Here is a 27,148-nt window from a genome sequence, read left to right as displayed (position 1 = left end):
TTTAGAGCAACATTAGAGTTTTTGTTTCCTGCAGTTGAATCGTTCATCATGTAGCTTTAGATTAGTTAAATCAATATCTGAAATCCTATATTGCTGCGTAATTTAATTAGAATGATAAATAATTGGATCTAAATTATCATTCATTATCGGTGCATTAAAGTATATGCACACATGAAGAAAAAAATTAACCGCACTTGTGAAATGCTGGCGATCTTTTAAGTAAACCAACCCCATCCTGTTTAGAAAGAGCTCTGGGAATTCAATTAGCTAATTTTGCTCTGTCTCTTCTCTGTCAGCAGCTCGCAGCGTTTTATGAAAAAAAAAAAAAAAATGTGAAAATCTCCTGTTCCTGTTAACATCTGCCACTTAACGCTGCGCATGTTCTGCTGTGTTATAAATAATGGATTCTATCTGTGTATTTTTATTTCCCTGCAGCAGTTGGATGCAGTGGGCTGCGCTGGGGAGGTGCGATGTGGGGCTGAGCTGGGGAGGTGGTTTCCAGGTTTGTAGTGGTATCCCAATCACAAGGAGCCCACAGGAGTCTTCTGCTCGAGTCCTTTTGACTCTGAGTTCCTTATAGAAGGTAAAACACTGCTCCTGTTCCTTGCTGTGCATCGTTCCACTGGTGATCCATAGCTGGTTACTAAAGGAATCGGCTCCTCAGTGAAGATGCTGCTGTTGTTGTCTGATATTTATTGCAGCCATCGGATCTTTTTGTGGGGTTGTTCCACGCTTAACCTAATTGCTTTTAGTTGGAAGCCCAAGGTTTTACGTTAATACGGTGCCTACAAATGAAAAATTTCATTCATCCTTTTCCCTTGGCTCGTAAAGCTATTTCAGAAACCACAAAGAGTTGGCTGAGAACTCCCCCGTGATAAAATTCATTGTGAGATTAGAGAATTTATCCAAATCTACATGTTGATTTTTAATACCAGTAAATTAGATCCATCTTTTTGTATTCACAGAGAGCTCTCCCTGTGCAGCCCGTGCTGTAAATCACTTGCAGCCCGTCTGGCCAACACCTGATTGCACATGCTATCACCAGGAAGGTTTCAGCACCGCTCTTTATTATTTAATGATTGAAATGCTTTTTTTTTTTTTTTTTTTTTTTTTTTTTTTTACCTGCTCCCAAGAGCCCAAAGATTTACAGCCCTGCGGGGACCCACAGAGCTGCAATATTTCCTTTCATGGTCTCTCCGACTCCGATTGCCAAAGTTGTGCGCAGGGCAGCCCGCGTCCTTCCCTCCTCCTCCACTTTCCTGTTCGGAGCCATCAGATAACCGTGGTTTGTTCCTGTGTGCTCTCACATGGCACTCTGCAGCTCCAGGTTCTCAGCCGACCAGATTCTCTATTAGTTCTCACATGCTCCTCATTTGGGAAAACACCGTGGGGATTTGGTTAAGATTTGCTCTCCCTCCTTATCCGCAAATCTTTGTTTCCTGCCCCTCGTGCTGTTGCAGAAACACGGAGAGACGTGGCTGCGGCGTCCTTAAAAAACATGGTGGGATGAAAATAAATAGTCCTTATCTGTGAGATTTCTTAGCGTGAGATATTGGAAATCTATGAGGTTTTCTTCATCGCAGTTGGAAATCAGGGATCTGATGAGCACGCTAATAGCGGTGTTTTATTATGGTCTTTAAAGACGCACGGCGCTCTGCTTTCAGCCATCTTCTGCATTTCAATCAGACCACGGTGCTCTTCCCCGGGTATAATTTCTGCAGTGAATATGCTGGAAGTATTTAATGTGCTGAATTCCCATTATTTAGCTTCTGGATGCAGTCATCAGATATTTTAGCAGTCCTTAGAAGATTCACGTTGCTTAAGATCGTGCTCTCTTTGGCTTTTAGAAAGTCTTCCAAAATTAGAAAAAGTAAAAAAAAAAAAAAAAAAAAAAAAAAGAAGAAGAAGAAAATGTTGAAAAAATACGTGAAGAGAAGTAATACGAACTTTGATGTTCTACTTTGAGATTACCTCCGGGAGTGAAGCGTCACTTCTGGGGAAGCCTTTGGAGATGGATAACATTGCTCAGACCAGAGTGTCTCAGAGGAGGGATGTTAGGAAATAAGAGCAAAAGGAATCCTCATTTTGACTGAGCAGTGGGTGAGGCTGTCCCTGAATGTCATTAATTACACTTTAAGTGGTTGAATGCAACATACACTGCCCTGAAACTGAGTTCAGTTTCCATGCATATAGGACTGTATAGTGCTATATTACAGACAAAAGATATGCTTTATTGTGGAATAACAATAATAAGCAATATCAAATCATATATAATATGATTTTCTGAAGGGATGAGATGTCACAAAAAGGTAATTGTGTATTCCATCCGTCTTTTCCTTCTGCATCATAAAAAACCTACTGCTGTCTAGAATCACGACCGGTTTGCTTCTATTTCTCACCACTTTGTGGTTAAATTTTCAGCCCTTTGAGCAGTAGCTCACCTAATCCCCATTTATTTGTATTATTTTAACATTGCAAACCTCCTGCCTACGTCCCCCCGGCACTGACCTACTGCTCCTATGGAGCAGGAGAGCTGAGATCCCAAATGTTGCTTTTGGTAACGGCGTGACATTGAAGTGTAACTCACTGACGAGTTTCTATACTTTGTTACATGAACGTGTAGGACTTTATATGTTTTCTCCCGAGGGATTTTTCCCACTGCTTATAAACACAAGCGTCACTACTCAGTGCGGAATCACTTCCTCTTAGCTTTTTCAGATTTAATTGTATTTGAGGGCTTCATTTGGTTTAAAAACCCCTGGTTTCCGTGCTGGTGGTGTGCAGAAGGGTTCCCAGCGTGGAGCTGTGCTGCTGCTGGCTGCTGCATGCAGTGTTTGCAACCAGACGTGCTATGGGGCGCGCTGCATGGGAGCTGCGTTGTGTCTGAGCACTGTTTAAAATACCATTGGAGGCAATAGCTGGAACCTCGAGTGGAAAAAGCAGTGCCCTCTGCCTTCAGATCTTTCTTTGTTTCGCTTCGGGAATGGCAGGAAGAGAACTGCACCCGATGGCTTCAGGCTGTCGGGATTTGTTTAAGTAAATGTGAAATGTAATTGCAGCAGCTCCCCCCCCACCTCCCAAAGACTGGATTCGGGTTTTTGTTGTTTTTAAGTTTTTCCTTCCTAACCCACTATGATGACTACCAGAGAAGCTTTGTGCTGCTGCACCAATGTTGCTGGGATCCTCAGTGGAGGCGAAGCCCAAAGCTCAGGTGATGTCTGGCATTCTTGACTTTTAGAGTTGATTTGGATGTTGGTTTTAAAGCAGTCAATTACCAACGGAGCAGAAAATAGGGGTTTTGGACTAGGCGTTTGTTGCTGTTTTGTTGTTCTTTGCGGGTTTATTTTGCTCTGTGCAGGATGAAAAGCATGGCAGAGATTTTCCTTCCATGCGGGCTCAGCATTCAAAAGCATCTCAGTTCGATTTCCTCCGCTCATGCCTCACTGTTGCTCAAAGCCTTCTTCATTTTCAAAGCGTTTCCCTTTGCATTTTGCTCTAGCATTTTTTTATTTTTAGTTTTGATCACGTTTCATCCCTTGTGTTCTGGGAAGTTTCCCCATTCCCATAGCCTGCCACGTTCTCTCCCTTTCCCCCTTCTCCCTCTGACTCCCCTGCAGGCCCTTTTCTTATATTCCTGTTCTGAGTGACTGCACCCCCAGCACTGCCTGCTCATTGCAGTGCTATCGGGGCACTGCTAGCACCGCCTTCCATGCTGCCAAGAAACTTAAGAAAAAACAAAGGGAAAAGAAAATGCAGCTTGCATTAACGTTGCATTAAGAGCTGTCCTGCCATAGGACATCTATTCCTTAAGACGCATTCATCCTGCCTCCCTTCCAATGGGAAGTGAGCTCCTATGCAAGCAGTCCTATTTTTAATGGGAGCGTTCATGGCTCTGCTAGCCTCCGGGAAGGCCAGGCTGGGGATGGCTGCCTGCAGATAACACGGAGCTCTATGAGGACAGGGCTGGCTGATCAGCCTGCTGCTGATCCCTGCCCATCGCAGCGGAACACAAAAGCCCCAACTCCTCCAGCCTTGAAGGAGGCTCATCTTGCAGATGGAAATCTCAATTTAAAACGTTCCCAGTGCACAGTCATGCGCTTTCACTAGCAAACGGGCACTTCAGAGAATATTTTTCCTCCCTGCGTGCCCCAAAGAGGCACGGCAGTTGCTGATGATAAACCCAACAGGTGCCCGGGCTGCCGGGTACGGGGCCAGTTGGCCGCCTGCCTGCAGCACACAGTGGCTGCATTGTGTCCATAGGTTTTGGTGTGCTTCCACGGCCACAACAGGGATGGAATAGCCCAGTTGAAATACATACTTCAACTCCTGGGGGATTAAGTGCGTTTCCTTTGCTTTACAGTTCAGAATTTTACAGTTTCTTTGTTTGGGGGTTCTCAGATTGCTTAATGATTTTTTTTTTCTTCCCCCATTTTGCCCAGATGTGTATAATAGGAGTATTTGAACCTCAGTAGGTTTGCCAATTTTATTACTCGACATATGGTATATCCTTTTATTTTTGTCTAGTATATCGCTCTTTTGCTGAGAAATCCCTCGGTGCCCACTTTTTTTCTTATTATTCTTCAATTCTGAGCTTCGTAACTCTGCCGTACTCCAAAATTCAGCTTTTTGGTGGTGATTCGAGGAGACAAAATATCAGATGTTTGGATTCTGTCTGAGAAGTATTGTTTAACTTGTCACTTACTGGAAGTATTTTGATACATTAAGGTTGAAACAACCCCTTCCCCAGCTCCCCTGTAGCCCACTGCTTTCAGGCATGGAAGAAGCACATGTGAGGGTGCTTTGGATGAAAGACACGGTGGTTGCTGCAGATGTTTCTCTGGCACAAAGCTCAGCCTGTGCTGCTGGTGCTGGGGAGCCCAAAAATCCCAGCCAAGATCCTCATGGATCTACAAGGGCAATGCTGCCAGCTTGCCTTCTTGCAGGGATTTGGGCATCCCTGCTCTGTTCCACCTCCAAACCCTTCCTGAAGCCCCCAGAGCAGCAGAGAGGTCAGGGTGGGACTCGAAGGCATGGTTGGTCTGCCATGAGGTGGAAATGCATCCTTCTCTCCGAGCATCATGTGTCCACTGTTAAGCTCTTCAGGAGTACATAATATTCCTCTATCCAACCCCCTGTGTGTGTGGCTTGTCCTTGAATGTTTATCAGGTATTTATAGTGACCAACGTTTGCAAAGAATGTGAGCAGAAATTGTTTTCCTGGTAGGCTTGGGAGTGAATTCTTTGGCGGTTTACATCTCTATAACTCAATTAAATGGCATTAGGATAGATTTACATCAGCTGAGTTCTCAGCCTGGAGTCCAAATATAATTCTGAATAATGATGGTTTTACAAGTGATTTTTTTTTCTTTATAAAATTTTATTGGTGTTTGCTTCGCAGCGGTTTCTTAAGCTTTGCTTCCCCCATATTAAAGTCTGCCTGTAGGAGAGTTCAGAGGGATATTTTGTCTGTGAGTGACTCAGAGAGCCTCGGAATAATTTGTAAGCTGCTGAGACTCTCCCCAATGTACCATTTGCATGATAAGTCTTGTACCAGCTTCCCATCTCAATTGTAAAGACACAAATTGTTCAAATTCTGTCATTTGTTTCCCACGCAATGGGAACAGGCACGGCTTTCTGCTGGCAAACATTTTGCTAATGCATGTGTCTGGGTTTGGGAAATACGTGTTGCTGTGCGATGCTAATTGCAGTTAATAATAATAACCTCTCAGGTAATCTTCTATATAATGGGGAGTAAAAATAATTTCCTTACAGCATTGCTGATATTCACAGTGCAGTGTTTTATGGCTGTTGTGTTTCTTGAGGAAAAGGCTGGGTTTCTGTCACAGAGGGCTCGGTGTGGTACGATGCACTGTTCTCCAATTAATACAAAACGAGGTAGAAGTGCCCTGCTGTGTTTTGCCATTAGAAATGTTATCCACAGCACTGATATCCATGCATTTCGTAGAGTCGTAGAATCGTGAAGGTTGGAAGAGAGCACTAAGACCATCAAGCCCAGCCCCAACCCACCCCATGGTGCTCACTGCCTGCATCCCTCAGAACCACATCTCCATGGTCCCCAGGGGCACAGGGCCTGCATTGCTATCCACAGGCTGGCTGAGCTTTTTTTTTGTCCATTTACCTTGAGTTATCCTACTGGATAACACCTACTGGTGTCTTCCACAGGGGACATCCAGTGTTGTTTTCACAGAAGCATAGAGCATCCCAAGCAGGATCCCAATACGGGTCATTGGGTCCAACCCCTGGCCCCACACAGCACCACTCAAACCCAAACCCCATGCCTGAGAGCAGTGCCTAAATGCTCTTTGAGCTCTAGAACAATATTTCTAAAATCAGAAGTAATTGTGTTTAATAGAGTTATATAGCTTACACTGTTAGGTTTTTAATTAGAAGTGATAGTGGCTGCCTTTGGTGGAGACACAGTTTGGTTTGCAGTCAGCCGAATTTTGGCTTTTTGTGTCTGCAGGTTGAAACCTGTTAAAGCAGCTCAGCCAGTCACCCAGCAGGAGATGTTCAGCTCCTGCCTGGATGCTGCCAGTAGTGTGTGGTTCACCTCTGATAAATGGGAGGGTTTGTTAATGGCAGTGCTCGGCGCTCACTTCCCTGGGACAGGTCTGGAAGGATTGCTTTCCTCTGCTGAGAACTCCTTTAGAGAAGAGCTTTCATCCTAGCACGGACAATTTTTCTCAATTTTTTCATATTTCTCTGTGAGAATTGCTAGCCCTGCCTGTCAGTTTCTATAGTTTATAGATAAATGCTTGAAGATACATCTTCAGTCCACGATCCCATGTTTATAGGAGGGGGGGTAAGGCTGTGAGACTGGAGTAATTCTAACCCATGCTGCCCCCCCGGGCTGGTTTTACAGCACACATTGCAAATTGCCCACAGAATTTATGTCTCCCTCAATCCCACTTTGCTTCTCATTTTCAGTAAATTTCACACCCGTCGCAGCTTCCCCAAAGATCGCTCAGCAATGGACGTTTATGGGAGCATTCACAAAAGGAATTGCAAAGTTGCAAGTTGCTGGAAATGCCTTCAGATTGACCGTGATTCAGTGCACTGTCAGCAGCTGGCCTTTGATTTGCACGCACAGTCACATCCCACCTCTGTGTGTGTGCATTTACACGTGGGTATTTGCATGTGGGTCTGCCCCAATGGTGACAAGTCATGAGAATTAGAGTCTCTCATGAAGCCTTCCAAACTGGGAGGCATGGAGGATTTCCAGCCACAAGCAGGATCTTTGAGAGGCACTGAATTTAGATGGCAGTTTTCTTGTCCTGAACGACTTTTGGATTTAAAGAGTTGAGTGTGGGAACCAAGGAAAGAATGTGGGGACATTAGGTGACCTCTGCAGCATCGTGGGCTGTTAGGACCTGACCTGGGTTAACAGCCAGGTTTTGTTTTCTCATTCTATTCTGCATGTTATCTACTCTTGAATCAAGCCTGAAGGCTTCTCAGGTAGAAAGAGCTGGAATGGTTAAAAAAAAAAAAAAAAAAGACATGTTTTCTTAATCAGAGCATGACTGTGCAGTAGTGTGAAGAAGGCCAATGCACGGCAGCTGCGCAGTACTGCTCTGTGCCGTGGCAGGGGTGAATGCAGGGAGGAGAGCATGCATTTAAACCTGAGAACAGTGCTGGGAAATAAAGAAATGGGCATAAATCAGCTGTGAGTAAGTGTAAGGTGGAAATTAGATGGATGTTTTCAACCATTGTAAGCTTCTAGCAATTAATAGGAGGGTAATCCCTTTTCTACAGTGTGGTTGCCTACATGTCAGAGGCAGCTCAGCCCCAACTGCACAGAGGGAATTCCTTCAGCAAGGGGGACTTTTCCAGGTTTGCACTGTGTTTAGAGCAAAAAATGCCTTTAAAGCCCTGACCCTTGTCCTTGTATTTTGATGAAACTATGAGTGTCATTTAACAGTTTTTTCTTTGCTTGTTTCTTCAATAATTTTTCATTCCATTTGGAATCTTATTTTCTTTTTTTCCTACGGAAGGCTCTGTCTGAATTGAAAATGTGACATATTTGCATTGTGCAGAGCAACAGCTTCTCCAGCCATCAGCAACCTGTCACCTTTCTGCATCCTAAAGAGCCGATGGCCGTGCCTGGGCCCGGTCTGTTCCCTTATAAAGGCAATGGGGAGCTGGCAGAGTTGCCCTGAGACCTGTTCTCTGCTGGTGCAGCCGTGCTCTTCTTCCAGGAGAACCCCACTGCTAAATGCAAGGAACCTCAAAGCTGGGCTCCTGCTCTGACAGCTGCACTGTGGCTCCTCTGCTGCTGCGAGGGCTCTGCTCACTTGCTGGTGCCACCACGTTTTTAATTGCAATCGCAGCCTCTTAGTTTATGATCATTACTCAGAACTAGAGCTTTCTGCTGGCTTTTATTTCTCATTCCATGTTGTCTGTGATAGTTATAGGTGTGATGTGCTGGGCATTCTGCTGTGCTGACACGCACACAGTGTCCCTTTCCCAGGGGACACTTCTCTGAAATCTGCATTTCTCTCTGCAGCCTGACAGGCTGCTGCTATAACCACAGAGTGATTTTTAATCCTTTCTATTTCTCAATGCGAAAAACTTTTTTATTATTTTCCAAGGTGAGGATGACATAAATGTGAAAGTGCCTCCTGTTACTTGATATTTAATTATGAAAGCATCCGCTGGAAAAATAGCATGGGCCTGGTGTAATCAGCGCTGCCACAGACCTGCTAATCTTTTCATTTGGTCTAGACATCAAGGATGCTTTGTGCTGAGCTGGCTCTGCCCTGATAATCTCAGACCTTCTGGGCTGAAAGTTTCGGGACTCTTTATGAAGGGGAAAAACTCCTCCATAAGCCCCTTTGCTTTACGTGTTCCTCTTTTGGCTGATAAATGCCTATTTGATTAGTTCATGGAAAAGGTATTTGGGTGAACCTGACTGCGGAGGCAGCTCGGCTCCGTGCGAGTGCCTTGATGTCTGGGAGCTGGGAGCCCCTGTGTGCTCCCAACCACAGCCTGGCTGCTGGGGCTGCGGCTCTGAGCTCTGACAGCTCTACTCAAACATCCCTTCCCTTTGCCATGCCACTTTATTAAAGTTATTCTTTAATTACACTCTTAAAGAGATCCCCGTTCCCTGGCAGTGGATCAGAAAATGATGGACGTGTTTCCTTCTGCTTTTGGATGCATCTTCTGTTTTTTTCCTCCTCTTTGTTAATTTCAATAATCCTCCTCGTTATCTGTTTTGAATCAGCTCAAAGATGATAAACTCTAAAATAATGGCTAACAGAGTGTTTTCCCCAACCTACACATTCGTCGAACATTTCCAGTCTGCAGCAGGGTTTCTGTACCGACTTTAATTAAGGAGCGGGTGGGAGGGCGGCAGGGAGAAGGAGGGAATTCCCTTCGCCTGGAAAATGCATTGGGAAAGTCATTCTGGGTCAAAACAAAGAAATCCTGTCTCTCAACAGTGGCCAAAACCGATTGCCTGAGGAGGAGTGGAAGAGTATAAATGAGGTTTTATATTTTTTATGGGTTGGTTGTTGTTTTTTTTTTTTATCTTGTTCTTTGCATGGAAAAAAAAGCCACAGATTTTATCTACCCAGGAATGACTCCAGTGCTGCCTGAACGCTACTGCTGTCTGGTCTGGCACAGTGCAAGGTCTCACTGAGGATCACGCTTGGAAACCAGGATGGCCCTGCTGCTGGGATGGGTGGAACTGTCCTGCCTGGGCTGAGCAGCCCCAGCGTGGTGCTCCAGACCAAGCAGGGTGAGACCCAGATCTCCTCACCACTGCCATCCCCATAGAAATAGGTGGTCGTGGCACGATGGAAATGCAAACCAAGGGGGTGAAGTGCAGTAACTGCTTTTCCTGGATGGCATTGCTGTGGATGGTGCTGTGTAAGGTGGCTCCAGACTGCTCTAAAGCCATATGAGAAAGGAGTCTAGAAAGTGAGCAGCTGAGATGGAGATACATTGCTAATCTTGCTGGTTCCATTTGAGTACTGCATCCAGGCCTGGGGCCCCCAGCACAAGAAAGACACAGAGCTCTTGGAACAGGTCCAGAGGAGGGCACTAAGATGATCAGAGGGCTGGAGCAGCTCTCCTATGAGGAAAAGTTGAAGGAATTGGGCTTGTTTTGCTTGGAGAAGAAAAGGCTCCAGGCAGACCTCATTGTGGCCTTCCAGTTCTTGAAGGGAGCGTATAAACAGGAGGGGGAACGGCTGTTTACAAGGGTGGATGGTGATAGGACAAGGGGAACGGTTTTAAACTGAGACAGGGGAGGTTTAGGTTGGATATCAGGAGGAAGTTTTTCACCCAGAGGGTGGTGAGGCACTGGAACAGGTTGCCCAAGGAGGCTGTGGATGCCCCATCCCTGCAGGCATTCAAGGCCAGGCTGGATGTGGCTCTGGGCAGCCTGGTCTGCTGGTTGGTGACCTGCACATAGCAGGGGGTTGGAACTGGGTGAGCACTGTGGTCCTTTTCAACTCAGGCTGTTCTGTGATTCTTTGTTGGTTTTCCCTTGTTCTGCTCATGTCCTTTGGTACCGATGCCGGGTGATAGCAGCAGTGCAGCAGTGTGTGATGGTTGCAGAGCTGCAGAGAAGATAAGAATGCTGGCAGCATCTTGAGCCTTCCCGATGTGTTTTCTGTTCATCCTCACCATAGAATAATGCCTTTTGTAAAATGAAGAAATTTTTGCTTTTTATTTATGGGAAGAAAAGGCAGGGGGACATAGCAAAATACAGTTATCAGATTGTTTTTTTTTGGCTTCATCACATTTTAAACAACTAACACAGGGAAAAAACACTATTTTAAATATATTTGTTGTTAATTCCTCCAAATTCCATGGCAACACCCCAAGGATGAGCTCGGAGCTGACCAGGTTTTCCCCTGACTTTGCACTGTTTGCAGGCCTCCGTGCCTCTTTTCTGTAGCTTATCAGATCACGGTGCCAGATTATCTCTCTGCCAGCTTTGAGAAGCTGCACTCAGTTGTCAGCAGCTTGTCTGCTAATAGGCACAACTGTTCTCCATCAAGGCTGCTTGAGCAAAGCATCTGGAAATGTGGAAATTCAGAGGAAATCTTGCTGGTTCAACCCAATGGAGAAAACCCATGCAGCTTTGGAGGACGAACTGCCAAACTATAAATATTTATATAGTAAATGCATATGCTTGTGTGGAAACGAAGTGCTTCCAACCATGTGAGCAATTCTCCAAACCTGTTTTGTGTATGTTTCAGTGCAGAAAATACCTCTCCAAGTTTTATTTGTATGAGTGGATGTTTAGACAGGAGTTGCCAAGGTGCACCAAGGAGGTGATGCACAGCTGCTTCTCTCTGCAGCAAGGCATTTGCATTCAGTTTCTTTCACCTGATTACTGTTTTTATATTTATTTTTATTTTTTGGCTGGGAGCACATGTGATATGTTTTGCACTTATTTCTGCAGCCACGTATACGTGATTGTTTTGCAAAATGGTTTTCTTTGTCCATTTTTTATACAGTGAAACTGAGGGCTCCACCTGAACTTTCCACCGCCCTGTTTAAACAAGAACTGAGACACAGAGCGAAGCAAAAATGCTATTTACTAAATAACACAGCTTGTGTGTTTAAGTAAATTGTAAAACCCAATTAGATTTCATTTAGTTGTTAATACTCATAGAATCATAGAATGGCCTGAGTTGAAAAGGACCACAATGCTCATCCAGTTCCAACCCCCTGCTGTGTGCAGGGTCCCCAACCAGCAGCCCAGGCTGCCCAGAGCCACATCCAGCCTGGCCTTGAATGCCTGCAGGGATGGGGCATCCACAGCCTCCTTGGGCAACCTGTTCCAGTGCCTCACCACCCTCTGGCTGAAAAACTTCCTCCTGATATCCAACCTAAACCTCCCCTGTCTCAGTTTAAAACCATTCCCCCTTGTCCTATCACCATCCACCCTTGTAAACAGCCATTCCCTTTCCTATATATATGCTCCCCTCATCTATTGGAAGGCCACAACTCCTGTTACATGGCTTAAATGAGTAGATGGGCTGAGTATCACCTTCTGCAGCAGAACTCTTGGTGGGATGCCTGTGCTCAGCTATCCGTGCTTTTCAATTTTTGTTTTCATATCCGTCTTTTTTTTTTTTGTCCAGTACAGCACAAGGCATTGTAACCGTGTGCTTTTTTTAGTTTCATTTCATGCTTCCTCTATAAATCTTTGTTCATAAGAGGCATTACTAAATGTTGCAATTCATTTCAGCACTTCGTGTTTAACGATGATCACATAAGCACATCTTGGGAGCTGTCAGTGCAGGAACTGCGCTGTGATGAAATGGTGGCATGCATTTAAGGACAGGGCTACCTAGGGAAATCCGTTTGGATTTTAGTAGGATGTCAATTTTAAAGCAGATTTATTTTCCTCAGAATTTTTTTTTTTTTATCACTACTTTTATTTTGCAATGAGAACTTGTTGCAAATTTGGTTTTGAGTGGCAGAGTTGGTGTGTGTCCAGTAGAGATGTTTTCTCCCCAGAAGAATTTTGAATGGAGTCCAAAAGCAGAAGTTTCAACAGATTATATATATTATCTTTGTCATAGTAATACTACAGTGTTCGTTTTAGTTCCAGTTTGTAATGATTTATTTTAGATTTTGAGAGTTTCCACGAGAGATGCAATTTTGATTCTGCAGTCTTCTCGTGAGAATTCTTGGTGACTTTCTGTGGTTTTTAATGTTTTTATGCTTGCCCATAGGTACTCTTGGGTGGATGGCACCATACCTGATCATCCCTGGGCTCTGGGACAAGCAAGTGAAGTTCTTTATCTTACATTTGCCAGCAGTGGAAGCTGGACCTTGTGTTGGATCTATCTTTTGTCTTCTCATGTATATGTTCCTACTTTCTTGGTTTTGCTGGAAGATCAGACACTGTGATGTGCTTCTGTTATCACACAAAGACTTCCCATGCTTCTGGGTTTAGTTCCACGGAAAATAAAAGTGTCCACGAGGCAGAGCCCAACTTTAACCCTATGTGAAGACCTCATCAGTTCTGCTGTGACTGCATGCACCCCAGGGAATGAGGCACAGGGCTGATTTCTTTCTTCTGTAGCAGTCAGGAAACGTCATATGAACTAACACTTAACAAACATGTGTCACACTGGAAGCACCTGGAAGACAAAACTGCCACGAGCAGCATTGCATGTCAGTATTTAAAAAGGTGCTCCAAGTGCATGGTGACATCCGTGGTGACACCCACAGTGTGTGCAAGGCTGTTGGGCAGGCAGGAAGCTGTCCTTTGGTCACCATTTTGCCAAAGGATTGACAGATGGTTTTCCATGAACCCCATTCATTCTGCCACAGTGACGTTTCTGTGCCATTGCAGTCCTTATTGTTGTTCTTTTGTGTAAAGAGTGGCCAACTGAAAGAGAGGGGACCATGCTACCCTATTTTTGTTTAAACTCCTACAGCATTTCAAAGGCTTGCTGTCATAAAATAAATAAATTTAAGCAAACAAATAGGTCATTATGCCTTAAAAAGCCGCGGGAGGTAATGCTGATTTGGTGTCTTAATTGGTTTCCAAGCTAAAATTAATAGTGTGTGGAATCCCTCTTAGTAACATGACTCAGAACTATTTATTTTTCAACTCCTCTTTTAACTCTGGTTGAGATTGATGGGCATGTTATCTTAGCGTTTGGGAGATGCAAGCAGTATTGGAATGACAAACATTTCTTGACAGCTTTAGAAAGATGGATGATGTGATGCCCTGCAACAGGTTGGGCTGTTTGTGCTTTCTGATGGGTCCTGGTGGGGCTGTTGCTTCACTTTCCATCTTAATGAAGGGGAAGAAAAGGTGAGACCTATTTATTGGTCTGGGATGTCTTTGTAACTTGGATTCTCCATGCAGAGGTTTGTCATCCAGCCCTTAACAGAAGAGCATAATGATGGCCACCCTCATTTAACGGTCCTGGCTTGTGCATGATGTTTTAAAAAAGAAAAAACTACTGCATTTAACCTGCAAAACTGGAGCTAATTAAATGCATCTTGTACATCTGTTATTTGATTGTTGCTATATGTGGCAGTTGTGCATGTTCTGCACAAAAACGTGGTGTTTTGAAGATAGAACCTTTACCAAACTACTTTGCTCTAGGTAAAACCCCTCAGCTTGAACAGAAACTCCATCTAGTTTTGTAGGCAGCTCTCAGTGCTTTTTGATCAGCAGAACTGGGATGGCTTTGTGAAGGAGCCCGTGCTCTGGGAAATCAGAAGGAAATAATGGGTTTAATAGGGATACTGATAGCTCCCTGTTAAGTTCCCTGCAGATGGGAGAGGGGACGGCTATTTGTCTTAATTTGCTTTATTGCCAGGCTGCTTTTAAATAAAACCAGTGCCATACAAATGTAGGTAGTGTAGCACCCATCAGTGTGCCTCTGATACGGTCTTTCAACATTCACAGCTCTTCCTAATCAAAGAAATGAGCGCCTTTTGGAGCGGAGCTCTCTTGCCAGCTAAATGTAAATCTTCAAATCCCTTGCAGATATTTCTTGTTTTTTTTTTTTTTTTTTTTTTTCCCCAGGCATCTGAACAACGGCCAAAGTTGTTTAATTTCTTTTAGTGTAAAAGTGATACTTCTATCTCCTATAGCTCAGAAGATTGCCTAAATGCGCCATGTGTAAGAACGTGACTTGCAGCTCTTCCCCTTCTCAGCTCTCCCTGACATCAGCAGCTCTTCAGTACCTCACTGAATTAAATCTCGGAGGATGATTTAATTAATATTAAGAGGTCTGAGCTGCTGGTACGTCCAGCAGATCGCTTCTGTGACAGTTGGGCAAAGTTATCACGCTGTTCTGTTGTCAATGTTAATGCCGTTTTACACCCTTGTTCACACTTAGAATCTTGAGCCCAGATTTTGTTCCTTGTTTTTTGGTGTGGGATTTTTTGGTTTTTCTATTTTCCTTTCTTAATACTGGTGGGCTTTCAAGGCTTTTTTTCCAGAAGGAGCTGAAGGCTCTTCTGCCAAATGCAGACAAACCAAAGCAAATTAGTTTTTCTCAGGTGTCAGCAAGTGCAAGGAAGAAAGTAATTTTGTATTTCCAAACCTTAAGAAGTGTTTAAGAGTAATTAAACTGCATGTATGCAAATAAATACATAACCTTTCTGTGGCCCAAAGCAGGCAAGCCTGCTGCTTGTGTACAGTGTTACTTTTGTCTGTATGGTAAGAAAGAAAGCCATGAGCAGTGAAAATGAATGCATCGACGCGTGATGTAAGAGCCCGGTTTATGGATTAATATTCGGGTGCCTGGCAGGAAGCACACTGTGGTGGATTAGTATTCTTATCGTCAGAGTGACAAATTATAAAGAGCTGATTAAAATGACCTGGATCCTGGACACATGGGTAGGCAATGGGAGATGTGTGGGAATGATTTAAACCTCACCTTTACACTCCTATGCTCTAATCTCCTGGGAAAAAAAGAGAGCAGCAGCGACGCTACTTTGTTTTATAGCTCTCTGTAGTAGTCCCAGGGGACAAAAAGTGGCTGACAGCGATGTTGTGGAGGGCTCAGGATCCCTGTGGTTGGTTCCTAGAGAGCAGCGAAGGCTTTGCATCTCAGCCAGACGCTGGGGAAGCTGCTGCCTGTTGGCTCTCAGTTGCCATCTGGAGGATGCTTGTGCCTCCCGGCTGAGTGTTATGCACATCTCCCACTTGCATTGGGCAGCAGAAATACTGCCCTAAGAGTTCCTGAGTAACGGCTTTCTTCTACCACAGGAATTTGTCTAAGCCGTTTTCAGTATCGGGTTTTATCTGCAGTATTGCTCAAAGCAGCTGCACTGTGTCCAGAGGACCTGGTCTGGTGTATTTTAGGACACAGAGTAACTTAAACCAGATACCGACCTTGTGCAATTCCTATCTTCAGCAAAGACATTGTTGTATGCAGTTGTGTTTGTTTTTTAAATTACATGTTGTCCTCGTGGCATGCTGGTGTCATGACAAACGTGATTTAATGGAAAGGAATCTCTTTGAGAGCGTGGCGTTGCAAAGGGATTTGGGGTCTGTTTTGGTAAGCACAAAAGTGGTGTTTTTCTTCAACTTTGCAGTTGTTCCTAAAATACATAGCAATAAAATCGTTCTTGAAGATCAGAAAACGTGTATCTCTACTTCAAGTAGGCATCAACTTGTAGTTCATCATTTATGATCATACACAAATCCTGCATGGGTAGGTGGTTGACTTTGGGTGACTGCAGTCCTGTTGAATTTTGTACGAATACGTTGTTTTATCTCATTATTCCAGGGAAATGCAGTGTATATGCTGCTTTATTGCCTTATCCCAAGCCTGGGTAGAGAGGACTGTGTAAATCCTAAAGAGGAGAGAATGCCTAGAGTGCCCAAATCCACTGGAAAGGATCAAGAAACGATCCAGGCAAAAAGGAACAGGAAAGGAAATGTGCGCAGGTTGGGTCACTGTTGGATCAGTACAAGGGAAGGACATGAGGTGGAGGAAAGATTTAGGTTGGATGTCAGGGGGAAGTTCTTTACTATGAGAGTGGTGAGGTGCTGGAACAGCTGCCCAGAGAGGCTGTGGATGCCCCATCCATCCCAGGAGGTGTTCAAAGCCAGATTGGATGGGGCCCTGGGCGACCTGGTCTAGTATTAAATGTGGAGGTTGGTGGCCCTGTGTGTGGTGGGGGGTTGGAGATTCATCATCCTTGAGGTCCCTTCCAACCCTGGCCATTCTGTGATTCTGGGGTGGAGGTCAGACCTGTGAGACACGTTTGTAGCCATTTGGTTTTAAGGTGCAGAGGAAGAGCACAATGGTGCCCAAGTCCGTGCCTAAAGGATGGAGTGGGAAGGCATTCATTGCACCTGGAAATTGCTGCTTTTGGCTCAGGGAGCCCAGGGTTGGTGACAGACAAGTCTGAAGTTATTCATACAACTAAGGACTGCATGTAGCCCTTAATTATGTTTTCCTACTTCATGGTCACGACTGTGCCAATCCTTGGCCGTTGCAATGGGATCTGTGGACTGCATGGGCAATGAGGCACACTGCTGTCTGGACCATGTCACTGACACTCCTGAGTGTTAGCACAGCCACGCTCCATTCCAGCTCCTTGTAACAGCACTTGTGATAGCACCAGAGGACTTTGTTTGGCAAAAGTGTTGATGAAGAGGCCGTCAAGCCACAAGCCTTTAATGACTCCTTGTTTTCTTGGTCTCTAATGGGGTTTGGATGAGCTGACAACAGAGTGGACACGTCTCCCTGCTGCCTGGTCACTGGAAGCTGGGTGGAAGATAGATGTCACTGCTGGAGGCACTTTGGGTGGGTTTGGGGTTTCCCTTTGTTTCAGAGCACGGTGCCTGGGGCGGCTGGGCTGGCATCTCAAGTCACCTCATGGGCACTGAAACAAGTTCCCGGCATACCGTGGGGACTCATGACACTTTCTGGCTCAGTGTACTCAGTGTTTAAGCACAAAAACCTATTATATTTCTCAGGGCAGGGGACACATGTCCCTGAGGACCCTCAGAAAGTCCCGTGCCTGTAAGTGGCCAGAGAAATAGCAGCCCGTCCTTCCCTGAGCACCTAAAAGCTGAGCCTGCACAGCATGTCATTAATCTTCCAGGACAAATAAGTGCTAATTGAAGTCTGTGAGTCTTTGCATTCTCAGCCTTGAAAATATGTTTCTGAAGTGACAGATCTCAACACTTTCTGTGCAATTACCTCCTGTCCTCTTTCCTGCAGATAGCAGTGGGCAGCTATGAGGAACACGTCTTCAAAACAAGCGCAGCGTGGCAGCTGCTTTACCTAGCAGCTTTCCTTGGCTTCACTGGAGAGTGACAGTGAGGTTTAGCTGTCCTTCTCTACCTGTAGGTAACGTTGTTCAGGCTTGCATCAGTCTCGTTTTTAATTAGAATCCTCTTTGAAATGGAAAATATTAAAGCAGGTCTATAGCGAGGCTGGGAAGTGCAGAGCCAGAGGGTTTTCAGATACTGCTTTAAAAAAAAAAGACAAAAAGAAAGAAAAAAGCCATTTCTAATCCTTAAAATATTTGGCTTGCTTTATTTTCATATCTTGAAGACAAACAGGTGCTGCGTGCCCTTTATGATTCTCAAATATACAATCTCCAAGCCAGCAATCTCTAAAGCCTTCCCTTGTTTGTACAATTAGGGTGGGATTTTCAGAATCACTCAGTATTGGTCTGTCTGTGCTCTCATTGAAGTCAAACTGCCATTGACTTCAGTGAGAATAGTGTTAGATCAGTGCATGAGTGCTTTTGAAAATCCTTCCCTTGCGTGTTTTTTTTTAGGCACATCTGTGTACAATTGAATAAAAAGTCCTTTGTAATATACTTTAATTATTCTTTGTTGTTTTCATATAAAAGTGATTGAAAAGAAACCGGGAGAAAACCTATAATAATAATCTCGACTTTGATCTTATTTACTGTAAATTATATGTTATGTTTTTCTTTGCTTTTTATGTAATTATATGTTACTTTATCACAAGATGAGATAAATCACTGGAAACACGCAGAGTAGAAATAACCAGATAGTACGGAGGGGAAGAGGGCTCAAAGGAGGAGCTGGAACAAGATGTTCTGCTGAGGAGAGGTTTTGCCACCGCTGTCTCCGTATCTCCGTCTCACCCTGCAGGTCATGGGTTTGGAAACGAGTGGGTTTGCACTGTGGAGCAGGAGGTGGTGTCCCTGCGGTGATAACCCCATGTTCTGCTCCCCTGCTGTGCCACCACTTCACCCAAACTGCCTTGTGCTGTCTTGAGGGCTTGGGAGAGGAAGAAATCCGTCCTGAGAGCTGTTTTGCTGCTGAGCCACCTGCAGGCTGCTCTGATTAAAGGTACGAGGAGCCAGGGGCGAAGCACGCCTTGCCTGGTGCCTCACTTAAGTCCCCAGAGTCAAGTGGGATGACTCTAAGTCCACCTGCTTGCACTGAAACTCAATCTGCCTTGCTTTAATTGCAGTGTATCTATAAGTTGTTTGCATTCGGTAGATCTGGGGTGAGACCTTGGGAGCAGCACATCATTTGGAGTGCTTAGAATCAGGGTGAAGGTTTTGTGCTCCATGAGAGCACAGGGCCTTAAAGAGGAGCTCCTCTGGGGGTCTGGGTTGGTCAGGAGCCTGTGGATGGAGTGGGAGGGCAGGGTGATGGCTGGCACTGAGGGGCTCACTGGGTCCTGCCCAGCCCTGGCATTGGTATTGCAGCGGGGAGATCCCCACGTTGCCACAAATTAAACTGTTTTTTAATAGCAAGGTTATAATCTGGCTTTAGACTCATGAGATTATCGGTTCTGATGTCAACGTGTGCTTAGAGTTAGAGGGAAATGTGATGTCAATACATGGAGGCCAGTTGCCCATCCAGCATCTGCTGTTCCAGTACATGGCCCAGCTCAGAGCTGGCTCTGGGTGCTCAGATTCCAGCAGAGTGGATGGGAAAAGCTCACTGGCCTCCATGTGAGCCATCCATTTGATAAACTATATGACATGTTGTTCCTCGTAATGTGCTCTATTTATGTTTGTGTGTTAACAGGAATCAGGGTATTGAATTGTCATAATTCAGGAGCTGAAATTGTTCCCGCAGGAATGACCACAGAAGGCAAACAGCTCGTGCTCAGACTTTTCCATCCCTAATTAATTGCGAATAGTCAGGCCACTCAATCTGAGAACTTAATAGGTGGTGGCTGTATTTAACTGCAAATCAAGTGCTCGGAGATGGTGCGGAAGGAGTGAGCTTGGGAGTCCTGCTCGAGTCTAAATTATGTAATTAATGCGTGTCCCAGTCAGTGCTGCAGGCTGCTATTGCCAGGAGGGAGCCTGAAGAAATGAAGCAGTCTGCAAGGTTTCACTTAGAAACATAGAGGAAACCAATATGAAGCAGCTAAGGACAAAAAGCACGGCTGTAAATAAGCAGTAGTGTGACAGCTAATCTAAGATTTGTTAGATGTTTAAGATATAATTACTGTATATTAACTAGATGAGATCTACACAGAGAGTCTGATGAGGCTGCCAGAGAAATAAACCACAAAGTGTAGCTGATTTATTTTTTTCCGACGTTTTGTCTTGAATGTTCATACACACTGATAAAAATTTAGGATGGGGGCTGGAAAACCATTGCCAAGTTTTGTCACTCAGGGATTGTAGATGCTGTAGGTTTAACCCTCCGGCTGCCCTTTGGTGGCTGCCTTCCCAAATACCTATGGGAGAGAATTCTGCCTTGTCTGTCTGGGCTGATGTGTTCGGGCTTCCAAGGAAAAAGCATCTTGAGAGCTTCTGAAATATTTATTTATCCAGGATTCGTGCTGCTGAGTTCACTGTTTGCGAAAGCAGGCAGTGCTGTGCTGGCCTGGCATGACGTAGTGTGTTTGAGTTCACTCTTTCATTCCTGCGGCGTGATGTTTTAGATGCACATCTTCTTCATCTTCCTGGAATATCAGGGGAAATAATTCCAAGCGGTGAGGGAATTTTGTCAAACATCTGGGAACAAAATGTAGCAAGTTTGATACATGGCATCTTGCTGACATGCAATCACAACTTGCTCAGTGAAAGAATCCGGGCCATTACAAATAAAAGGATTTTTCTTAGCTGCTGTTCAATGAGATGTGTAATTTTTTGCGTGTAGTTGACATAACAGATTGTTCAGATTGTCAGATTTAGAAAAGCAAAGGAGCTCAGACCTAAGCCATGCAGTAATCTTAGTTCTGGGAGCAGAGATGTCTGTGTACAGCAGGGACTGATGCTTTGGGACTGCCTCACTCAGAGGGAAGTTTCTTGTTCTAAATATGTTCTATTCAGGGGTCAACTACTATATAAAATATACAGCAATATGTCATAAGCTGATACAGTATTGTCACATCATACCAAATGCACATCTTTCAATTCTCTCAACAGTCTTGAGCATCCAACTGTTCTTCATTTCTGCCTTCTTATGTTTCAGTTGGAGTTTAAAACTTACACACTGTTGTAGTTTTACCTCTTGCACACTGAACACCTTCAGCTGTGAGTGTTTAAGAGCCAGGATCTCTGTGTGTGCCCAGGTTTCAGCTGGACGTCAGCTCTGGGCGGTCAGTGCAAATACAAATAAGGGAGGTTTGTGCCAACAAAAGGAAACAAAACTGCACACAGCCCAAAATATTTTCGGAAGAGAAAGAAAAGACTTTCACTCTATAGAATTTTCCCTTGCATTGCTCTACTAGTCTGATGTCAGATGATATTTTTTCTTCATTTAGCATAATTGTGTCTGAAATGTAACAGTGAAACAACCCATTAGCAAAATGCTGAGCTGTCAGAAGCAATCACTGCCTTCCAATCCAAACAGAATGCTTTCACTTCCCTGGGTGTACTTGTTGCCATTTTGTACAGAGGGTCTTTGTGAGACCCCCAGCACTCACACCGCGCTGCTGCAGTGATGCAAAGCCAACCCACACCTCAGAGCTGCTGTGCATTGGTGCCTTGGGGCTCGGTGCTGCTGGGCTGGGCAGCTCACAGCAGGGATGTTCTGGGACTTTCATGGCCAAGGGATGCCAGTGATATCACCTCGCCTCCTCCTCTTCTTTTCTCCACCTCATCTGTTCCCAAATTTGGGCACTTTTAGGAGCATCTCAAAATACGAAGGCGATGCCCACTGCTGAACTCTTTGGCTTTAGGGCACGCTGTTGGCAAGTTGTGTTCAAGCTGAAAAACTGTAGCATGTGGGCTTGAACACACACAGCAGGATTTTCCTATAACCTCAGTGTTGGGAATGGCAGAGCTGTCAGGAATACAGCTGAAGATCTCTCTTTCAGCACTGCCCTTACAAAAACCTTTATGATTTCCTTTAATCCCATCATTTCTTCACAGCAATACTTTTTTGTGTGGATAAATGTGGGAGATGCTTTGAATTTTGTGATATACGAATGAAACAAAATCCATGAGTATTTCATTTTTTGCACTGATTTTGGCACTGTCAGAGCCAGGACGTTTGCAAACTTTGTCTTTTGTCTTGTGAAAGGATGCATCAGCTTGATGAAGTGACGTAGATCTTATACAGCAGTCACCTTAAATCCATCTGCAGTCTGACTGCTCAACATGTCGTCGTTCTGGTGGCTTGAAATCCTGATCTGTTGTGCTGCTTTTCCTACACATTCATGTAATTGGGTTCCTTCCCCAAAACCTCAGACATAACGTCAGTAGAAGATATCCTTTCTATAAATACATATTGCGCTGCCTATAAATAGCTTTTGGTGAATCTCTGAAGTATGGTGGGGTTTATATATATATATATATTTCAGTTTTTATTGCTGTTTTGTCCATGTAAAATGAAACGGCTTTATGCTGCTGCACCAAAACCGCACTCAGCTTTTCCAGTGCCATTTTCTGTGAAGCGGCTCTACAGAAGCCTGCAGGAATTTGCAGTGTGCTGATAGTGCTGCCTCGATGTTCCCATAGCCAGTGTTTAAAGTCAGATTGGGTTGTGCTGTTAAGTAACAGCTGTGCTCGCTGCCTGCTGCCCAAGAGAGGAGCTCAGTGCAGTTTGGGGTTGCATTTCACAGGATGGGTTTTGGGGTGGGTTATAGGTTCTCGGATGTTAGATCTTGAAAAAAGGCATCTGTCTTTAAAATATCAGAAGCACGACATTGGTGAGGGCTGTTTGTCTTGTTATAAATCCGGGGGAAGAGCTGCGTGTTGTGTATGTGTGTATTTAACAGTGTGCACAAAGGCTCTGTCAAACCTGTCGAGAGCTTGGAATCAGCCTCTGCTTCAAATAAGGAACTTTTGGGGACTTCTGCAAACTATTTTTGTCCTCCAGGTGATTTTCTTTCTAAAGGGATGCCAGAAGTATTACTGCAGACTATCAAAGCTCCATAAAAGGAGTTTGCCATTTTAGTTGCATTTCTGAACCTTCAAAAACGAGAGATGAAAGCACGTGCAGATGCAGACACGGCATTCCACGCGTGGCACGGTTTCCGGCATCCTTTCATTTTGATTCTTCCCTTTCTTTTTTTTTCATTACAGTTCTTTGAGGTTCCGTTTGACTCGAATATGAACAGGACAAAAAACAGACCCCTGGTGCGAGGACAGATCAGGTAAGGCTGCACACACCTGCTCCAGCTAATGAGCATTGGGTCTTAATATTGCTTTTATCTGTCTCCAAGTGTCTCTCTTGCTCTCTTCAGATGAGGAAAAATAGCAATTTGCAGACAAAAGAAATGCATCTCTCTGTTCTTTGATACTATTTCATGTTTGTGACTTTCATGTGAGGTGTTTGGGTAATCAGCTGTCCTCTGCAATCCCAAATTCCTCAAGAAAGCAAACCTTCCACTCCTGTTGTGTGCTCCTGCTCGTGTGACCAGACTCCAGGCAGTGCAGCAGGGTGTCATTACATTCCCTTGAAGGTTTGCACTGGATTATAACAAAAAATATTCAAAACTTCCCATCTTGGAAGGAACATGAGATGGTGTGCTGTTCCTATCCCTCCACTTTATCTGTTAGACCACATGCATTTGCCTGAGTCTCCTGGGATGTCATTTCCCAAGCAGTTCTAGAAACCATCCCATAGAGGTGCTGCTAAAAATTACTTGCATAAAAATCTTCCTTTTTTTTTCAGTGGTTTTATAGTGCACTGTGCTGTCGTTGCCTTTTCTACATGTAAAGCTGGAATGAGACTCAGATTGGTGTTATCTAAGAAAGTCTTGTACAAGTGTCATCGTTTAGCTTCTCATCACCTGTATCTAAATCCAGGAGTGCTGTATTTGCGTAGTGCTTCCCTTAAAAAGATCCTTCAGTCACTCTGTTCTGCATTATGTATCAGTTCAGCTTCTCAAAGGCCGTTTCCCAGCTAAAAAAGCAAAGTGAAAAAGAACGTCAACAAAAACTGTAACTTATTTGCAAACTAAAACTGAGGGCCCAATTCATAAATGATTCAACAAACAATTTTAGTATTGCGTTTCCATGATTTGTGCCAAGGATTATTTATAACAAAATTCTGTTTTCCCTTAGGCTTCTGCGAACAGTTGGTCCTATTTATTTCTGTGTTTTATCCATCACCTTTGGAAGACTGAAAAAAATTGTGATGGATGAAATTACAAGAAAATTGAGACAAAATAGTAAAGTGAACCTTGAGGGTAAATTCGCTCTCACTGTAAATAGTTAGAGAGCTTCAATAAACTCGTTCTGGTTTGTTCTCGAAGATGGTGCTAATTACAGATGCCTGAGCTGATTTAATTTTATTTAAAAACATATTTTAGGGACGACTGCAGTGAGGACATCTGTTGTGCATGCAGTGTCCTCCTCAGCTGTGCAGCTCAGGGGCACTGCTCCATGCAGCACCAGGCGGAGCGCTGGCTTCCCCTGCAGCCACTTAGAATCACAGAATCTTAGAATGGCCTGGGTTGAAAAGGACCACAACGATCATCTAGTTTCAACCTCCTGCTATGTGCAGGGTCGCCAACCAGCAGCCCAGGCTGCCCAGAGCCACATCCAGCCTGGCCTTGAATGCCTGCAGGGATGCTTTCTCACTTAGGGAGAAAGGTGATGGAGGAATACTTTTCCTTTCATTTTTTCCCTTTTTTGGGGACATTGTGTACTTGCATTGCTTGTGGTGATTCTGCCAGGAAACCTTCTGACAACTCTTGATTTAGAGAAAGCAATTAGTTGTAGAAGTTTCCAGCATCTTTAGATGAACTTTGCTGTCTCCCAGCTGCATCACAGATTGACAAAACCATACTTAACATATTTTCTGCTTTCCTCCCTTTCATATTTACTTTCACCACAAAATGGCAATGCTGGGGACTTCATGTAATCACTCGTCAATCTATCTACCTGACTGTCAACAGCTAATTTAAAGTTCTTTAAAGTGTCACTTACCTTGAATAATGCCGACCTAATTCCCTGGAGACTTCTGAGCATGCAGACCATGACTGGTGTTATTTCTTCTGCGGTGTGCCAGAGGAGAGTAATCCAGTGCAAGTGATGTAAGCTTGTTATTTTTTGCCACGTATTCCCTGGTGCTCCTTGAACTCCTTCATTTCTGGCTGGTTAAATAAGACCCTTAAATGATTATCCTTATATAAGTCAAGAACAGACTGGACAGAGATGGATAAATTGTAGGTAAGAGAATGATATCTCACCTTGGGGAAAGAACTCGATGAGCTTGGGGTACACACAGAGTTCTTGTCCAAAATGTGTCTGTCATTTGAGTTTTGATATTTTCTTCTCTGTTTCATATCATGAGGTGTTTGGTACCTTTTAAACTCATATCTGTGATATGCAGTGCAAACGAGGCATCATTTTACATTCCACGCTCATTTTCACTGCTCATAAATAAAATGTAATGGCCTTAATTTTTCATTCTTCCCTTCTTTCTCTACTTTTATTTAGTTGTTTAGTTCTCACAGGTCTTGTTATAGAGCTGGTGCAGGATGGGTAGCAGGGTCATGCCAGTTTTTGTGCAGTCCAGTGCTGAGCCTGAGACCCCTTTTGAATAGTGAGGAGTCCTTCACTCTGCCTAGTTCTGATTCATTGCACCTCTTTGGAAAGGCTTCCAGTGGTGGTTTTGGTGTGAGCCTATGCCCAGTGAGAAGCTGCACTGGAACCAGGGGCTTCTTTTGTAGGCAACTCTCAGATTTTCAGAACTTGGGCCAAAAATCAACCCTTAGCATGAGGACCTCAGTGTCCCTGAGTCATCCAGCCCTTGGATGAGCTCGTTTCTTCCTTTCCACTAAGCTAACTCATGGAACTGGCTCATTAGATGTGTCATTCTGTAGCAGGGAAATTGCTCCCATGTGTTTGGCTTTGCGGCCCTCACTTGCAGCTTCAGCAAAGATTAAATGGGCTTAGTTAGGTTTAAGAGAGCTGCCATATAACTAAACCATAGAGCCATTACAGTTGGAAAAGACCACTAAGATCATCATGTCCTACTGTCAGCCCATCCCCACCAATATTGCCCAGTGACCACATCCCTCAGTGCAGCATCTCTATGGCTTTTGAGCACCTCCAAGGATGGTGAATCCACCACCACCTTGGGCAGCTGTGCCACCGCATCACTGCTCTTTCAGAGAATAATTTTTTCCCAATATCCAACCTGAACCCATGGCACAACTTGAGGCCATCACCTCTCATCCTATTGCTGTTATCTGGGAGCAGAGGCCGATCCCTACCTCATCAGAACCTCCTGTCAGGGAGCTGGAGAGAGCAGTGAGGTCTCCCTTGAGCCTTCTCTTCTGCAGACCATTGGGAACAGCCCCAGTTCCCTCAGCCACTCCTCATAAGACTTGTGCTCCTGCCTTGTAAAGTTTCTTCCTTCCGTTTCTGTCTAAAGCCTTTAGTTGAGAAACCAAACCAAACCAAACCTACCTTGGCAACACTTTTTGGTGCTCATTTTACTTGCATACATATTCATGGAGTTCAAAGGTTCCACAGCTGATCCTCTTTTGCAATTTGCTGAGGGCTGGTGGGGTCCTTCAGCATCACTGAGGAACCTGAGCATGCTTCAAGGAAGCAGGGCTGTGCTGCAGGGTGTCTGTGTCACCACAGCCTCTGAGGTTCAGGGGGCATTTCTATCAGGCAGCTTTAGCTGAACTGTCACACCAGGCAGCAGCACCCTGCAAGCCAGGAGCAGGTTCTGCAAAGTTCTCAGGAAGGATGCAGCTTGGGAAAGTAATTGTTTTCTGTCCTTTATGAAGCCCCCTATATATATTGCATCAACTTTATGGCTGAAATAGTTACCCAGGCACTCAGTGTGTCCCTGCTATAAAATGCTTTGGCCTGGCTCTGACATCAGGCAAAGCATCCAGGCAGGGCTGCCAATGGGCCTTGCAGAGCTGGGGTCTCCTGTACATTTGGGAGGAGGGCACACACCTTTCTGCCCACCCCAAATCCACTGCCAGTGCCCCTTGGGAAAATTCTGACACTCTTGCTAGGTCTGTGACAAACAGCACCTAATAATTCATTGACTTCTTGCTTTCCAGCATCCTATTTAATTGGTAGGGCTCTGAAAAAATGCCCCTCTGAGCAATGAGACGTAACCGTCCTTATTCTCTATTCAGAGAATAATCAGAGACATCCTGTTGCAAAAATAACACGGGTAGACCCAAACACAGCATGCCACTAAACGCCATCCATCATTCCAGCCTGCCCACACGTCCCCTCCCCTCCTCTGACCCTTGAGTCTTGTTTGGAAATGCAGACAGCTTCAGATGTTCCTCCTACTT

The 27,148-nt window shown here is 44.5% G+C and overlaps 1 protein-coding gene across 1 annotated transcript in view; it reads left to right on the top strand.

Moving 5' to 3' along the window:
• The window catches only part of COX10 (cytochrome c oxidase assembly factor heme A:farnesyltransferase COX10), a 96,233-nt gene that overhangs the window by 37,184 nt on the left and 31,901 nt on the right, over nucleotides 1-27,148 (top strand). The window contains exon 5 of the mRNA XM_031599182.2: nucleotides 22,953-23,023. Within this exon, the coding sequence (XP_031455042.2) occupies nucleotides 22,953-23,023 (71 nt within the window). The remainder of the gene's footprint in view (nucleotides 1-22,952; nucleotides 23,024-27,148) is intronic.

This window comes from Phasianus colchicus, chromosome 20 (genome assembly GCF_987193195.1).
Source record: "Phasianus colchicus chromosome 20, bPhaCol1.hap1.1, whole genome shotgun sequence".
Taxonomy (NCBI): domain Eukaryota; kingdom Metazoa; phylum Chordata; class Aves; order Galliformes; family Phasianidae; genus Phasianus; species Phasianus colchicus.
The sequence above is the reverse complement of the archived record's forward strand: the minus strand, read 5'-3'. Positions and strand labels throughout refer to the sequence as shown.